At 35.3% G+C, this 18,378-nt stretch overlaps 1 protein-coding gene across 3 annotated transcripts; it reads right to left on the bottom strand.

Moving 5' to 3' along the window:
• Positions 1-238: 238 nt before the first annotated feature.
• Positions 239-13,787, bottom strand: LOC145574503 (acyl-CoA-binding domain-containing protein 4-like). Of its 3 annotated transcripts, none has more exons than XM_081632311.1 (19): positions 13,466-13,787; positions 12,490-12,560; positions 12,182-12,245; positions 12,020-12,085; positions 10,047-10,241; positions 9,824-9,901; positions 9,548-9,658; positions 9,386-9,452; positions 7,251-7,312; positions 6,184-6,323; positions 5,775-5,901; positions 5,583-5,697; positions 4,564-4,652; positions 4,317-4,400; positions 4,034-4,216; positions 3,680-3,835; positions 2,365-2,424; positions 552-759; positions 239-435 (listed from the first exon to the last, which is right to left on the bottom strand). In XM_081632311.1, exons 1-18 carry the CDS (start codon positions 13,622-13,624, stop codon positions 574-576), a joined length of 2,013 nt encoding a protein of 670 aa, XP_081488437.1. In that variant the 5' UTR covers positions 13,625-13,787; the 3' UTR covers positions 239-435; positions 552-573. The 3 variants fall into 3 exon arrangements, with proteins under 3 accessions (XP_081488437.1, XP_081488438.1, XP_081488436.1); XM_081632312.1 differs by having other exon boundaries at positions 565-759; XM_081632310.1 differs by having other exon boundaries at positions 239-759; positions 13,466-13,786.
• Positions 13,788-18,378: the final 4,591 nt, after the last annotated feature.

Genomic DNA, 18,378 nt, shown 5'->3' with positions numbered 1-18,378 from the left:
TAAAAAAAAAAATTATGAAACCATAATTTAATTATACTTTATACTACGCAATAGAGATTAAACATGAGGTTATTTTTTGAGAGACCTTACTTTAAAAGTTAAAAATGAATTTTAAATAATAACATTATGATGGATATAGAACTTATGAAGAACCAATTCATTCATGCCCAGCACATATTGTGTCGTCAGGAAATTCCATAGCATTTGCATTTGATAGAAGAGAAAGACTACACAGTGGTACACAATAATCGTCCCAGTAATTAAACCAAAAAATAAGAAATGCTTGTATACCCTCTTAGTTCTCAGGTAGTCTTTACTTCTGTATTACATTACATACTACTACTACAGTCTACAGGCATGCTGACCCAGATGCGACTAACGCCTTTTGTATACAGGGTTTTCCAATTTGTATACCCCAGAACCTTCGATTTTAAACTAGGAAAAAATATAAGTAATAATTATTATCCTCAGACCAAAAAATTAGAAAAACCGGAAGGAAAAAGCAAAACTGAATTTCACAGAGCAATGAATCAATCACAAACAAAAACTACCAATATTTTGTACTTCGAATCATCAAGCATCATCCTCTTTTTGACCGGGGGATCCTGCAAGCCAACCCCATACTCCACCAGAACCCTGTCTCTGCTTTGCACTTAGGGCTGCTTGTTCAGAAGCCGCCTTCTGTCTGCGCAGGAGCTCTAATTCTTTTTCCAATTGCTCCATTGTTTGTAGCTTCTGCCTTAACTCAGCAACGTCAACCTGCCAATCCAAGTTACAATTAGCAATCAGCTTTATTATGTCAGAAAAGTCCAGGGAAAGCATATCAAAGACATCAGATAAGGCTCACGATATCATGTACACCCTTTTATATGGTCTCACAAATTTCATGATCTCAGGGTAAAAAACCTGATTTTTCTGATTGGGAAACTGGCAAAAAACCAAGAAGCAACTACTTAAAACTAACCACCATTATCCCTATTTTAAAGTAGCAGTAATTTTCTACCCATTGTCTTTAACTTGTTTTAACTAATGCATAAAATATAAGGGAAGATCAGCTATTTAAATCCTTGAGAGAAAGTGAACAAAATCAAATATCTGAAGTGTTTTTTTTTTTTTTTTTTTTTTTTTTTTTTTTTTTTTTTTTTTTTTTTTTTCTTTTCTATCAAACATAGTTTAACAAATCTACTACCTCCGTTAACGGTTATTTGCAACATTTACCAAAAAAGGGTGCTAACTATTATTTGCAACAAACTTATTTCTTTCCTATTTTAGTAACTTTTTTCTATTAAATTGACTAAAATACCCTCACTTAAAAATTATTAGCACTTATACTGCACATAATTACAAAACATTATAACCTTAATCTAAATTAATTATCTAACCCTTCCCACCCTAATAATCAGATTAATTTCATTTCATCTCCCATTATCTTTCTCTCTCTTCTTCATCTCTCAATTCATCTTCTTTATTTCTCATCTCTCTTCAAATTCCAATCCATCCTTCTAGTAGGTTTCAGATTTGGTAATTTGTGGTTGGTTTTCTTGATTCTTGGTTGGATTTGGTGGCTTTTGGGTGGATTTGCAGATTTGTGGAGGTGGTTCGTGGGTGGGTAATTGGTTTGTGGGTGGGTAATTGATTCGTGGTGATTTTTGGTGGTTCTTGGTGGTAGTCGAACGGTTTCGGGGGTTCTTGGTGGTTTTGGTTGGGTTTGATTCGTGGTGGTTTTCAGTAGTTTTGGTTCGTGGTGGTTTTGGGTTTTGGTTCATGGTGGCTCTTCGTGGTGGTGCTCCGTTGGGTTTTGGTTCGTGGTGATTTTGGCTGGGTTCGTGGTTGGGTTTTGGTTCGTGGTGATTTTGGCTGGGTTCGTGGTTGGGTTTTGGTTCGAGGTGATTTTGGCTGGGTTCGTGGTTGGGCTTCGGTAATTTTGGTGGTGGTTTTGGGTTTTGGGTTTCGGTGATTCTGGTGGTTTCCGGTGGTTTGGTGGTAGTTCTGGGTTTAGTGGTTTTGGGTTTCGGTGGTTATGGTTTTTGTTTAATTGTGTTTTTTTTTTTTCAGGTAGGATTATACTTAATCACATACCCTTATTTTTAAATAATCATGATTTAAAACTTTTGCCTAGGAGTCCGCGCAGACCCCCTTTGTTGCAAATAACTGTTAACGGAGGTAGTATATTCATGAGCTGTTTTTTTTTTTTTTTTTTTTTTTTTTTTTTTTTTTTTTTTTTTTTTATAATTAAGTACATAAAACTGCACAGAAATTAATACAAGCAACATAATAATCATATTATTTGGACTTTGGACCAATAGAGCTATCAAACTTTGGAAAAAAAGTACAATAAAACCAAAAAATTCTGGCATTACGTACCTCAAGCTTAAAACATCTAGACTGCTCAGCAGCAAGCTGACCACGTACAGATTGGAGCTCCTGCAATTCAAGATTTAAAAATTAAATACTGAAACCAAAAACATAGAAAGAACCCACTTCTGAAGAAAACACTACTCTTGGAATTAATAATGTCCCATTGACCCAGCTAAAAAAAAAATTGGAACCCCATGACATGAACATACAATTTTATACCAAGAACCAATAACAAAGGATTTTTTACATCACATAGTGGAGTATATAATAAAAGCAAGTGTTCTTGTTGTATGGACAAGAAGATAGCTAAAGATCTCTAAGGTTTTCCATTACTCATTTCATTTGGACAAGAAGATTGCTAAAGATCTCTAAGGTTTTTCCCACTTAACTTGTAGTATCGAAAGGAAAAGCCAAATCCCAAATACAACTGGAACCTCCCAATACAAGAAGTTGGAGCTGGTGGAAACAGAACTGTAGAAAGGAAATACTAGCCAACCACTAAACTATCTCAAACCCTGCAGTTTCTTGTTTTGTTAATTCAACAAAGATGTATGCAAATTATAAAATTTCAATTGACTTCTTTACACTTTATACTCCCTCCATCAACTTAAGTTATGTACAGTGCCTGATTGAACGCATATAAAGGAAGGAGACTGGTAAAAACAAGTGGGTGCAAGGGAGAGGATAAAAAAACACACATTCATATACTAGTTTAATGTATGCATGTAGGTAATTAAGTAATTTTGTGGGGTAGAGACTTGAGAAGGTTAAAAGTGTATGTTCAAAACGAAAAAAAGGAGAAAGAGGAGTAGCCAACTCAAAGGAACAAAGGGGAGAGAGTGAGGAATAGCTCAAGTGGTTAGAGCTCCCCTATCGGTTCCAAGAGATCTTGGGATCGATTCTCATCACCCGCCCTTGTGGCTCTCTAAACACCAAAAGAAAAAAAAAGGGAAGTAAAATTTCAAAACGCTTACTTTCTTTTCATTTTGGGGGAGGGAGGGGGAAAGATTCATCAACCAAAATAACTAGGATCAACATTACACTAACTTATCCAGCTATCCAGAAACAGCAACTATTACACTTCAGGTTTTCAAACTTAATTGCAATCCCAAAGATTTTCATAATCACTATTCATTTGTATAATTTGACATTAAATATAAAAAAAAAAAAAAAAAAAAATCAGCTTCACTTTTCCATTACGCTAATCTCTGTCAAAGAGTAACAACTGAACAACCTACACAATCTTCCTATAAAAAAGAGAGGATATAAATGAGCAACACAAGACATATATAGGTAATAATAAAAATGGAGAGACAATGACCTTTACAAGGTCACCATTTCGATTTTCAGCTTCTGTCAACTCTTGCTTCAACTGTTGACTCAGCAACTTTTCCTTACTTATTTCAGATTCCAGCTCTTCCTTTTCTTTCGTAATCACTGCTATAGAACGGTCTCCACCATTCTTGTTTTTAGTTTTCTGCAAAAAAGGCAGAAGCAGCAAAGAGTATATTAGAGTTAATAAATAGAATAACTTTGCAAATAGAGCTATGGAAAAAGAACAAAAGTCAGCCAAGTAGTCACAAAGAGTTGGTGCATATAATCACTTTTTGAGTCTATTCATCCCCCATCAGAATAATCCCAGGAAATTACTAATATGTTGAAGTTCCTATAATACCTCTCCATCAATATTGTCCACAACGATTTCCCTTACTTTCCCATCCTGCCCTGCATCAAGTTCGGATTCCAAATCTCTAGTGGCATTTGTGGCATTATGCACAGCAGAGACACTGCCAGGTCCAGCTGTATCTATCATTTTCGATTGCAATGTAGATTTGTGGCTAGGCTTGAGAACATGAACCTGCCAGAAGATGATGAATATCAAGATAGATGTACAAAGAAAAATACATATTCATTCTAAGTCAAAAACAAACACTTCAACAGGTGAAGAGCATACTGACCTCATTGCTGTAGCGGCCATTATAACCTCCGAAAGCAACCAGAACATCCTCCCCATTGTATGAGCCCACAACCAAGCTTACACCCTGAAAAAGAAGAAAATGTATGACACATTGTCCTGCTCAAAGAAGCATGTGAATAAGAGCTGTTTTATTGAGACAAGATATAGTAGGTTCTTATGTAAATCATGAAAACAGAATAGTACAGTGTAATTTGAGACATATTTCAATCATATAGTAAGCAGCTTACCTCACTAGCAAGAGAAACACGTCCTTCAACTGAAGTAACAACGGACCAAACAAGTGTAGACATATTGAGAACAACAGTCTCAGAGGCACCTGTCAAATATAGCACAAAATACTTATAAGTGCTACAAAAGATGTTAAATAGTCATTCTCAACTTCTCAAGTTGAATAAAAAAGGCAGATCAAGGAAGAAAGAAAAGCAAGCCAAGTACAATTGCTGTTTTTAAAAAGGATCTTCTGAAAGAGCTATATATTTTATACAGACAAGCCTTTTTTTACCATAGACAAATAAGATTACATGCACTAACACGACAAACCAAGCAAGCCAAATAAATTACTGTTTGAAAAATAGAATTTTTAAAAGAGATATTTTATACAGACAAAAGCCTTTTTACCCAAAATTTCCTCCATACATGTGCGCACAGACATACTTGATTAATGTTGTTAATTTTATAGGAACCCCAGGAGATCATACTTTCCATTTATATATTTAAGCTTTGGAAATGGTAAAAAGTTCATCCGAGCAGCATCAGACATTCAGGCAAATACCAAAGAAAGAGTGTGATGAACTCGGGTCAACCGATAAAAGTCTACACTAGAAGAGTCAAGCAAGGTCATCAACAACGAAGCAGCAAACAAGGAGCAGGGCAATTCCAATGAGCTAAAGGACAAGTTTAATTAAGAAAGAGAAGAAGGAATGGAAGCAAGCAACTTTTAGTATGTTCTATTTTGGTTTTTTCTATTTTAAGCTTAGTATTCACATGTAATCTCTAAGGTCAACATGACCATTAGTATAAGTAATTTAGTAGGAGCAATTTAGAGGGCATTCAGAAATTTGTGAGGAAACTTGGAGACTAGCAGCCTCAAGTTGCTTGGAGAGTAGTAACCTCAAGTTACTTGTATCCCTCTTTTGTTATTGTTGAATGAAATCTGTCCTTCTCTCTTAATTGATGCAAATACAGCCTTAGTCTATTACAGAGTGCACCCTTAAAATTCAGAAAACATAAGTTGCTAAATACATACCACTCTTATTATCACCTCCTCCAACAATAAACCAATTTTCTCCAATAGTCACACCTGCATGTCCAGCACGTGGAGTAGGTATATCACCTTGCTGGGTGGGTCTCGACCATTCCATCTACAAGATCAAAGAGGATATATAGGTGGAGCAAAGCAAAATCACAAAACAGGGAAATCAGAGATGTGAAGGCTTACAGCTTGCAAATCAAGAACATGCAAATCATTGAAGCAAGCAGCATGAGAGCCACCACCAAAAATAAGGAGGTAACGTTCTGCATGTACTGCAGCAGCATGATCAGACCTTGGAGATGGAGGCACACCCCTATAATAATTTAACAATGTGTTAGGCTAGTAAAACTGCGAAAATTTTCTAGATCATTATCTAACATGTTACAGAGCTGTGTGTGCATACCATAAAGATGGAACATGCAGTACAATGAGAGATGAGAAACTTAATTATGCCTTTGAAAATCCATAGGAAGTCCAAATTTTATCAATATTTAACATATCCATGTCATCCGTGGCTTTGACATTTTGCACATCTTATTCATTTGACAACTAATGACAAAAAGTTTGTTTTAATCAAACAAGCAAAACCACTTACACTGCATCAAAATCATCCCATGTCATGGTTTCCAAGTCAAGAAGGTGAAGATCATTTAAGAGAGTTCTGCTTGCATTTTGACCACCAAAAATAACTAAGGTGTTGCCCACAAGGGTAACAGAATGGCCCCCACGAGATACCTGCAACAAATGCATGGTCCCAGAATTAAACAAACTGCACATATATCATTAAAAAAAAAAAAAAAAATCAAGCACTGATATATAGTCACCATAAAATAAAGAAGACACATACACAACTATTGCTTTTAAATGACTTCTAAATCTTCTATCCTGAACAACCAATATACAATTTGAAAGGAAAGTAAAGTACCAAATCATTTGGGACGGAAGAAAGAAAGAAAGATGCATAGGGAAACTCATAAAAAAAAAATAAAAAAATAAAAAAAAAAAAAAAATTGGATATTGGCTCAATATATATGATAAATTTTCATTCTAATTATAGCATATTGAAAGTTTGGCCATAAAACCCCATAGTAACCGAAAATTCAGTCAGATGGTATGATTAACCAGGGTAGCCCATGGGTATAGAGTTAGGGCCAGGTAAAGAGGGCTTTTAATGGATAGGACTATAATAAGCATGGACCATATTAGACAGGGTCAATATAGGGCCACAACAATATTCCAATAATTTTGTACAGGAAAATAGTTAAGTTTTATGTATTTCAAAGAAAAAAAACAGCTAATTCATAAGTGCTTATTTTTGTCTCTCTTCATTTTTTTCTGATTTATTTGCCCGTCCACTATTGACCAGTTACTGACGACCTGTTTTGGTCCCAACCACTTTGACCCTTTACAACTCAACACTCTAATGACCTGACCCACTCATGTCCCTCCCAGACCCAGCCCACCGAATAACCAGGTGTAGATTGAAATGCACTCACGAGAAAAAAGGGACTAGAAAGGTTCCCAAGGTTAAGACTATGAACATGAAATAAAATACTGGAATCAAACCCCTAATTATGATGTCATCACTCCAAATTCGATCAGCAAGATATCTCACTGCCATAAGACTCATAACAAATAAAATCACAGAATTATTTTGATTACCGGTGAATTTCCGTATGTCTTCAGGATTGACCAAGTAGATGTTTGTGGATCAAAAACTTTCACTGTCAAGAAAAAAAAAAAAAAAAATTAAAAAGAAAAGATTATGCATTATCCAATATATGTAAAGCATCAAAGTTTTAAGACTTGATATTATTTCATCAGAGATTCTAGTCAAGAGTTAGAAAAGCCAATGTTTAGTTGATTGCTCTTATAACACATATCAGTCACACATCAATTCCTTTACTATTTCAGGCAGTAGATTACAAGGTCTGTCTACTTTGACAAAATAAGCCAAGATAGAAAATGACGGAAATTCCATGTATGTGTTAAAAGCTTACAACCTTTGTCTTAACTACTACAAGAAAACCAATGTGCCGAAAATATTTAACTTTCCTCAATATTAACAAAAATGTTAGTCAGGAGAAAATAATTACATATGTCAGCAGACATGGGGTTGGCCAGTGGAAATGAGTGAAAAAAAGTAAGTGCCAACACCACTGATCCTCATTAAAGATTGAACCTGAAGTAAAGCTAAGACGAGCCCCCATCGGCCCATCCCAAAGAAAAGCTTCGTCAATCCTACTACAACCATTCCACTCAACTACTCAAGCCATAAAACCTACACAGTGGTTATATACATGCACCTGCAAAGTATATTCTGATCCTCATCTCCAAATAAACTCCAATCTCAAAATTTTAACATCATCAGAGCATGGTTTAAAATCTTGGCCACATTGCTGCACCGTGACCGCATTTAAAGGTTTTTAGCATTCCGTGACTGAGAATTTAGGACGCAACTACTGCAAATCATCTACATTGCACGCAAAAGTGATTTCATGACCGTTAACACGATCACGACCACATCGGAGAGTTAAACGCATACATCAGAGCATATAGACAAGTGCATATCTTCCTCCTCTGCCAGAGAAAATTCCCAAAATACAACACCCCTAATCTTAGAAGAGCAAGGGCCCTGCTAAGGCCAAAGTAGCACTTGGGAATGTTTTGATGGAGATTTAAAAAGAATGCTTCGTACATTCTACAAAACCGCAGTTTTCTATAAGCCTCACCAGCTTAGGAAATAGGGAGTTAAGACATCCAGACAAAATTCAGGAGGAAAAAGGGTTCAGATGTGTTCTGGATGGTTGTTCCACTGTCTTATCATACAAGTCTTTTGATAGTCTCCAGATAAATCACCGTATCTAAATCCTTCCCTACCTATAACCTATAAGTAGGCACTCTAAAGTTTCCCAAAGAAAAAGTATTATTTTGACAGCAGGGAGGGGGGTGTAACAGAAAACTAATTTAGAGTCCAAACATAAGGAAATGGTGGAAAATATCTATTTTCAAATCATCACATCGCATTCTATTCATCACACCGAGGTACATGGAGAAGAAGAGAATACTTAGGCCACGATGCTGAAGCATTTTCTAATTATGATATTTTGAAAAGAACAGGGCAAGATTGTATGGATGAATACTTCCATAGTAATTTTTGTTGGCGCAGTGATTAGAAAGGAATGAGACATAGAATATGGGATGAGTTTTTTTTTTTTTTTTTCAAGCCTAACATTTGAATATATGCTTCTCAGCTTTCCTTTGATGTTTTCACAGCCATTCTTAAAAATCATCTTCTCTCTACCCTACACCGAAAATACCCAAAGCACTTTACAAACAAGAATTATAGTATAGATGTTTCTGTTTCTAGCAGTAACATTACAACAGAAAATGAAGGTGGTCGCCACAACCCTTCCTCTGAAGTTTAAAGTAAACAGTGCTTGACCATCTATGACAATACGCACAGCCCATTAGCTGTTACGGGAAGGGGGGAGGTCCAGTGTTACCTAACTCCACCCCCCTGTGTACCACATGTTGACAAAAGTGAATTATAGCACATAAATGGTATTTTTGGCCTTAGGTAGCGAATTGCATATCGTATTGAATCTGATCTCACGTAACAAGTAACTCTGGGAGGGACCCTCTTTCTATTCCAAACTTTGAATACCATGATTTAAAATACTACAAAAGGCCAATCCACAATGACAGTTTTTCAAAAGATTGCAATTAAACATTCAAAGCAGCAGAAATTTATGGGTAATGTTCTAAATCCAAAAATATTTCAATATGATTTGAACCTTGGATTGTCTCAAAAGGATCCTTTGTATGCCCAGCAACTGAGAGAAGCTTGTTTTCCCATGTTATCTGCAAGAACCAACAGCTGACATCAATTTTCTTCTGCACTAAATGTTCAGCATGGCATATTGACATCATATTTTAGACATAGGTCCAATACTGACCAACGTATGACCCGCACAAGGGATAGATGGGATACAAGACTCCACTTCTGTAGTTTCAGCTCCTTTCTTGACCTCCACTCTGGACCAGGTCCAAGCTCTCATATCTAAAACCTATAAAATATTGATTAAGTTAACAAAACACACATGGGGAGTGGGCCGAACAAAATGAAGGATTTGAACCTTATAGTACCCAGTAGTAAGAGAAGACAAAGAGGAGATTCAATGATTTGCAGGATGCTCCAGGATACACCAATGCAGATATGTGAATAAAATTACCTGAAGATCACTAAGATACCGGCCATTGTAATTTCCTCCATAGACATACATCTTCTCCCCTAAAACAGCTGATCCATGCTGCAAATTTAGAATCCAATCTTTAGATCAAGATTGAACAGGAGAAATAGAATGTTCGCCTACCCTTATAAATCTAACCCTTTGTATAGAAGGAAGAGTGCACAATATAACAGATGTAAAATAGACCACTATCATAAGCCAATACCTCATATCGGGGTTTAGGTCGTTGGCCAGAAACAGGAGGCGCAACCCATTGATCGTAGACACTAATTGATCCAAGACCTTCAGATACAACATCCTTATCCTGAGATTCTACTACTTTTCCATTTTCAGTGGAAACTGTCTTTATCTCCGGATGAGCACTGCCATTCTCAATGATTTCCTCACTCTTTGAGTCATGCTAAGCCAAGGGGAAACAGAAACAATTAGAAGGGTTCAGAAGAATAATTATACCAGTAATAAAATATCATATTGCAGATGGAGCCTTAATACTGAACAAAAGTGCCACCACATTAATTGTTTCAGGATGCTTTCTTCAGCTCTCAAAATGTTCACACCAAGTAACCATTTGAGAATATAAAAACAGATACTGGACAATAACACAGAGGGTCACAAAATTTTCATAATATACAAGGGCAAACCATAATAAATGCATAGCACCAAAAACTAAAGATAATGCAAGGCACTGAAAACTGTGAGAAGGCAGCTATAATGTAATTTCTGAAGAAGATATTTTGTTTCTTGCTTTCAATGTAGGGTATATGAAAGCAGTTGTTGATTAGGAGGTTTAATTCATGGTTATATACATGATTCATGTGGGCACATCAAACTGTCAATATATGAATGCCTACAGTACCATAATAATGGTTTGTACTTATATTCATATATATGACTTTAACATTCCCCGGGAAACTCAGATGGAAGTTCCAACCTTTAATTTGTGCAGTATTTGCAATCGAAATAAAGTACTGATAAACACAATCAGGGGTGAGTGGAGATCTATGTTGCTCGGAATCTTCATTTCACCTCAAATAACCATGTCAGACTCTTAACACACCGATATTGGTACTTGGTAGGACACTTCAAGGTCTCCAACACTTCAATTTGTGCCAAAGTTATGGAAAAATTTCACAAAACAGCCATGTCAGACACAAGCTCATGTCAGAAACAAGCACCCAACGATGAGTAACATATGTGGAGCAGTGGAGATCGAGATACATTAATACTCCCATTAGAGCTTGAGCATCACATTTTGATTTTTATTGCAGCCTTCTAACACTAAGTCCATTTATGAATTGCAACTTATATAGTTACATTAGAGAGCTACTATTATAGTTAAAATAAATTACTTCCTTAGTTCCCAAATAAAAGTCTCATTTTCTCCAAAATATTGTCCCTAAAAATAGCCTCATTTCACTTTTATCTATTTTTTTTATTTACTTTTTAAACAACCAAAACCCATTGTCGTGTTTTTACATAAAAATATAATGAACAAAACCCCATTATGTTATTAAGTTTTATTGACCTTCTTAAAAACACGTGTAAAAGACAAATGGGACCTTTATTTGGGGATAGGGGGAGTATATAGAATTATTTTCTTAAATATACTTGATCAAACAATTAAATAAGCATTAAATATGAGTAATACTGGCCTAAGTGTATAGTAAGTAAGACATGGGTGACTAATGACTAATAGGGTATAATCTATGTTATTCGGACTCTTCATTTTACCTCACCCATGTCATGCCATCGACACTCAGACGTGGATAGGACACTTAAACACATCATTTTAGTTTAAAAATAATGGAAAACTTTCACACAATAGGCGAGTCGGACACTTGTTGTGCCACACATGGATATCCCGAGTTCGAGTCACATAAGGTAAAATAGGGGTGAATTTTGACTAGCACATTGTGGGGAAAATATTTATAGAAAACACGTGTTATTTTCCGTCTCATGGCAAGAGACTATCTCGTACAAGATTTTTCCATAAACTATAATTGCAAGTTTAAGATCTACATATTTTATTTAATACGTAGTACTAATTGTCAAATTTTACAAACTTAGACCTTTGCTCATCAAACAAGAAATTCTTTTTGATGGAGAGAGGACACGGAATGCAAATTATTCATTTAAGGCATATGACAATCTGAAAATATACAAGCCAAGGAAACTCACATTCATTTGCACGTCAACAACTGCATCCGACACTTCAGCTCTTGAATACCAGCCTGGGTCCTCTTCCTATAAATCAATATAATGCATCAGACGATCACATTGAATTCTTGATATAAATTGAAATCTACAGCATACGGCATAGAAAAGTAGGCAAGTTAAAACCTCTAAAATCTTCACAAATAGGCGCATGGCTTCTGCAGGTGCCATATTACCAAGACCACTCCAACTGGATACATGTAAAACAAAGAACAACATAAGAGAGCATTAGTAAAGCGAATGAACATATCTTAATCATCTATATGGTCTTCCAAGTGACAAAAACATATGTCAGCATCAACACGACATGTGCAATTCAAGGATAAAAACAGGACCAGCTTGGATAGACCTATGGCCTCCTTAATTAAAGATGTTATTTTGTCAATGCTGTGTGAATTCAAAAGGCTACAGTATAAGACATGTCTACAACAAACCTTTTCCATTTGCTTAGCTCCACAGGACTCCAAGAACTTGGTTTCGGAACGTTACATGGTCCAACAGTAGCCTGCAACCAAAGCAGATTATAATTAAAATAAAAATTGAACCCTCAACAAAAGTCAAAGTAATCAACAACCATAAACTCTAGGACAAAACATCCAAACCCAACTAAGATGCATAAATCAACCTAAAAGGCACATCACACAATCACACTAACTCTCATAGACCTTGCCAAATATTAAAAAGCTACCCTATCTCTGCTTTCTACATATTTTAATGGTTGAAACAATTATATGATATGTAATACATTAGTACATAGTCCTAAGTCAACATTGAGCTATATGTAATGTATTGACAAAAATTTCCTTCCATTTGTTTCAACAATTCATTTCTCCAAAAACCTCCAATTTATAAAAATACATCATAAACGCATCTTAAAAAATCACTATCAGCCCCTAGTGGTGCAATTCTTCAACTCGGCATTATGAAATCATCACATCGAACACCTCACTCAAATGGAAATACATTACCCCATCCTCTCCGCCTATTGCGATAACAATGTAGATATTTGCACTTCGCCCTCAATCCGATACAAAACAGCTATCTCCTACTCCACAGTCCACCATTAACAGGAAGTACAAACAAGTATAATTTGCCATTTCAATATAGAAAAGAGCGGCTTTCGATCTACGGTACATGAACAATCCAATGCCAAACCTAAATCACTAAACAAAATCAAGATCGTAGTAAAATTCAATCATATCATTTGATCTCAACACCTAAAAACACAAATTCAAGAGCTGGAATTCCAGAAACACAAATCAGATCCAACTACTGTACAATCCAATCAAATCACACAAAATTCCAACACAATTCACAAATCAATCAAATTACAAACAAATCCACAAAAATCCAAATCAAAACAAAAACAATCACAACCAAAATTGAACAACAAAATGGAGAAAGTAAAACCTGTTGATAAAGACCATAAAGCAAAAGAGCGGCTTCATTATTGAACTTAGAAACGACGGCATTAGAGGCGGAGGAATCAGGAGATCCAGCGAAACCGACGTAAGAAGCGGCAGCGTAGAAGCGTTCAGGGTAAGCGGGGCCAGTGCTAGCCCTCGCCATTGATGAATACTGCTGCTGCTGCTGAAGATTGCAGATCGATCGCAGCGGAAAATTGAGAGAATGTGATGGAGGAGGAGGAAGAAGAAGTAGTGAAGGAGAAGAAATGGAAGGAAATAATAAAAATAGGAGAGAGAAGAAAAAAACGAGGGTGTTTGGTAATAACAGACGGGGGTGATCGTTTGGTGTTTGGGTGCGAGGGAGAGAGGTGTTGTTCCTCTTCTTTGCAACTTGTCGGCTAACCAAAAATGAAATACTAGTTTTTTTTTTTTTTTTTTTTTTTTTTTTTTTTTTTTTTTTTTTTTTTGTTTATTGTTCAAATTGAGCGACAATAATGATATAAACAAGATTTGATCATAATACTATGTATATTGCTTATACGGTTCAAAATACTCGTATGATTTTAAATGAAGTATACTAATGTACTCGTATATAAGAGTAGTTGACATGTTGGGAGAATTTCTCAGCCTCTAATAACTTGAGTCATTAATGACTCTAAAAACACTTGTTGGTATAAAATTATAGTTTGATGTACCAATAAAGAATACTATTGATACCAAATATCAATAAAGCATTTTGCGTTTGTTGGAATTAATGTATGAGTATATTGGTTTAAAGTCATTAATTAATAATTTTATTTGATAGAGTCGAAAAATTTCATGTGTTAGTAGTAAAATTTGCATTTAAACCCCATTAGATGATTAGAGACATTTTGGGGGTAAGGATTTCCTTACCAACCCCGGCACCCATAGGACCTAGCCTACAAACTTGGGGCGAGTGAACCCGTGAGATACGGTTTTTAAACATCTAAAGAATTTTCTCATATAATAGATATATATTTTTTATTATTATTATTTTTTTTAACAAAACCCATCAAGAGGAATTTATACTACGTATTAATAAATTTGATTTATGGCTATATCTAGAGTGCACTTTGGAATCTCATCATTCTACACTATGAGTTTATGGCCAATTTTTTACAATTGGAAATGAACCGCATGTGTGAATTTATTCTCACTACGCTTTAACAATTAACCAAGCAACATTATTAAAGTTTTAATATAAACTTGAAAATATCATCAATAATTAAATGGAAAAGGCTAGAGCTGATGACTCATATTTATTAGAGTTTATAGGCACGTTTATGCTAATTTTATAGTTGCTTTATGAGTCTTTTATCGCTTTTTAGGTCGCAATTGCATAATTTGTCCATTTTGTGCTCTATTACGCTTTGTGTGTGTTTTCTTAATGTTTCAGGTAGTTTCTATAACTACTTTGACGCTTTTCGGAGTGGTTTTGGAAAAATCGAACAATAAAAAGATGAAAAGTCGATGAATCGAGGTTGCTCAATGAAGGATATATGTTTGTGGAAGCTTATTTTGAGATTTATATGCATCAAGAATGAATATAGCATCCACAAGGGCCGTTATGCACTTTTCGGAAATGAATTTGAGTTAGAAACGAAGTTAAACGATATTTTACGAAGTGTCAAAACGGACCTTTGCTCACTCTTTTGGTCATAACTTGAGCTCTATAGATCGGATTGATGCGATTCAAGTTGCATTGAAAACTAGGTTTGAAGAGCTTTCCAATGATAGGTCACACGCCCCGAGAATCTTTCTAGAAAAAAAATTATGACCGTTTTAATCCGAGCTATGTAGCCTGCGACCATACCCCGAGCCCAATCGAGACTCCGTAGCCACTGCCAGCCCGCAGCCAAACCTGCGGCCGCAAGATATGGCAAGTACACGACCAGCCCACGAAGCTTCGTCAATGCACATCTTCACTCGTCCCTTGATTTATCGATCTTATTCGTGCCACGTCATCTTTTATCATCCAATAGCATTGCAACTTTTGTAAATATTTTATTCTTATTTCTTTTCTGTAATTATTTTTAGATTAGTTTTAGGATAATATAAATACTCAAGGGATATTATTTTTCCCTTATGCTTTTTATATCTTTTATTATTTTTACGTTCTTTTGAGTTTTCTCTCTAGTCCTAGTTTCTCATAGATTATTCCATGGATTCCTCCATGGTTTTGTTCTTGAGTTTGTTGCTTTAATTTATAGAAGTAATAATTTTATTTCTTTACTTTAATTATGTTTTCTTTATTAGATTTAGTTTTTATTATTTATTTCATGCTAGAGTAGTTTATTACTAGGGTTTGGGAATCCATGTTTATATAATGAATCTTGATTTATAATTTTAATATTTTGATTATTGATTTCTCTAATTGATAGTGTTTTACTGTTAATCTTGCAACGTGATCAATTGTTTGATTAATTCTTGTTAATAAGAGTTTGAATTGAAAGATCTTACTTTTAAAGGCTTACCTACAATTAACAATTCTGATTATGTTAGCGACCGAACTACATATGTTGAATTGAGAGCGTTAAGACCCGACCGTAGGCTTGGCAATTGCTCTAGATAATTGATTGATTGGATTGTTATTGATATTTGATAGATTTAGAACTATAAACATGGTGAACCATAACCCTAGATCTTTGTATTAATTGTTTTATTCCTTTTATAATTTAGACTACTTTTCTACCCCAATTTCGTGACATAGTTTAGTTTCAACATACCTTGAAAGCTAGATTGAATAGCCATCTCTCTGTGGATTCGACCCTACTTACCCTACTACATTATTAGTTGGTTTTGTCAGGAATTTATTTTTGACAGGTGTACGACAACCTATCAAGAGCCCATCAACTTAGCTTGAATAACCAATCACCGTTAGGTACTTTCCATGGTATTAAGACTATGTTTGAAAAAACATGATTAAGCTAGGAGTAGGATTTTTGATCCAAATCAAATGCTTGAAATTAGTCATACTAGCTATTGTTAAACTAGTAAAAGACTATAGATTGTGATTAATCATTACCTTAACTTTTTACATCATTCTTTTAAATTATTCACAAATTCTTATATGTGGCTGGCCACACTGTGTGGCCATACATCATAGAGATTACTTCGTTAGTGTAATAGGGGTTACTCTGTTGGTGTTATAGAGATTATTTTGTTCTTTTATAAACTACAAGATGTGACCAACTACACATAATATCTTAAGTGATAATCTAAACAACGCCCACATTAAGTGTTACGGAGTATATTAATCAATCCATTACATATTTACATCGTATGATATTTGATAAGAAAGCCCGACTTAAGTGGCCAACCCCACTGCATAGAAAAACCCAAAATTTTGGTCCAAAATCTAGCCCTGTTATTTTGCCCAAAATCAATGCCAAACCCAACCAAAAAATCCCGACTGGTCTCCAAATTCTAAACGCCTAATTGGCTAATTCTAATTAGACCTCTTCTGCAGTTAATTGCCAGAAAATTAAGAATCAGAGATCAGTTAATGCAAGGTGAGTTTTACATTTTAGGAACAAAGCATCATTATGTTTGTATTTAGCACTAGTTTACTTGGTAATTCTTTTGCCTTTTTATTGTCTTTGATTAGAATGTGAAGGTTTTAATTTTGATTTTAATTTTCGTTTTTAGGTTGTTTATTTACATACTCGTATTATATTATAGTGTGAATGAAAGTTGTAATAAATCAACTGTTATCGTTATTGTATAGTTGTACATAGTACTACTGTATTAGCTTATTTAGTTAGATGTTTGTTTAATTTCAATCTGTGTGTTTATAATTTATATACAAGCATTTTTGTAACTTTTAGTACTTGTTAGACGAACAACTTGTTTTGTTACATGGTGTTGCCATTATATAATGCTTCCTCCGTTTTGAAATAATTGCGACGTTTAATACAACGAAGCCCTTGCATCATTTGCGTTATTGACGTCGAATTATTGACAATTTTTGTGATCAGAGAGTTAGAGGGCTAGAGGGGTGTGGACAGATTAACAATGTTCTTTTTGGAATTCTTCTTCTTAGTGTGAATTAGAACATGGGCTATGAAAGGGTCGATTGGAAACAATTCTTGATTACGTTTGTATATATCCAATGTCCTTCACCTCGCCATAGTAGGAACCTCTTTTGGGCATTGAGGGATGTGTATGTCTTACTTGTTGTTTACCTCTAGCCGCCCCTGCGACAAGGGCTGATCTGCATCAGGTATAACTTTGACTCGAAGTGGAGGATTAAGCTATATAAATTAGCAATTAGTGCCCCTGGTAGATGGTTCTTAGGAATGAGTATCCATGGTTTTTTATTGGCGTCGTTGTTCTCTAGTTTATTAACATAGCACTATACAGCAGTTTGATTAAGCATGGGTCTCATGACAGTATCCAACAATCTAGTTAGCATGACTGTATTCAACATCAGTATGAGACATTGAGACGATGGATGAACTGAATGGTGGGATATGCTGCACCATATGCGCATTTGCAAGCATTTTACCCATTTCCTACTGATGTTTATGATGTTTCTTATTTGCTTTAATTTAAAATACAATTTGGTGAAGATTATGTGATGGCTAGGTTAGAGGTTCATTTCCTTACAAAGATGATCACATAGCGCTAGGTAATAGCTAGCTGCTTAGATGCTCCAGAGAATTAGTCGTTCCTTGTATAAGAGGAAATTACATATTATCAGCCCTTCCTGGAACAATTGATGAGCATGTAGAGTTATTTCAACAAGACGATCCTTGTGAGGGAGCAACCTTTAATGGTCAATTTGTGTCTGAATGACTGAATTTTTGCCACTTGATAGATGAAGATCAATGTGGAATAGGGCCAGGCAATAGAGGAACAATTGGCTACAGATCTCTGTTTACTGTTTGGTCATTT

Source organism: Chenopodium album, chromosome 13 (assembly GCF_948465745.1).
Source record: "Chenopodium album chromosome 13, dcCheAlbu1.1, whole genome shotgun sequence".
Taxonomy (NCBI): domain Eukaryota; kingdom Viridiplantae; phylum Streptophyta; class Magnoliopsida; order Caryophyllales; family Amaranthaceae; genus Chenopodium; species Chenopodium album.
The sequence above is the reverse complement of the archived record's forward strand: the minus strand, read 5'-3'. Positions and strand labels throughout refer to the sequence as shown.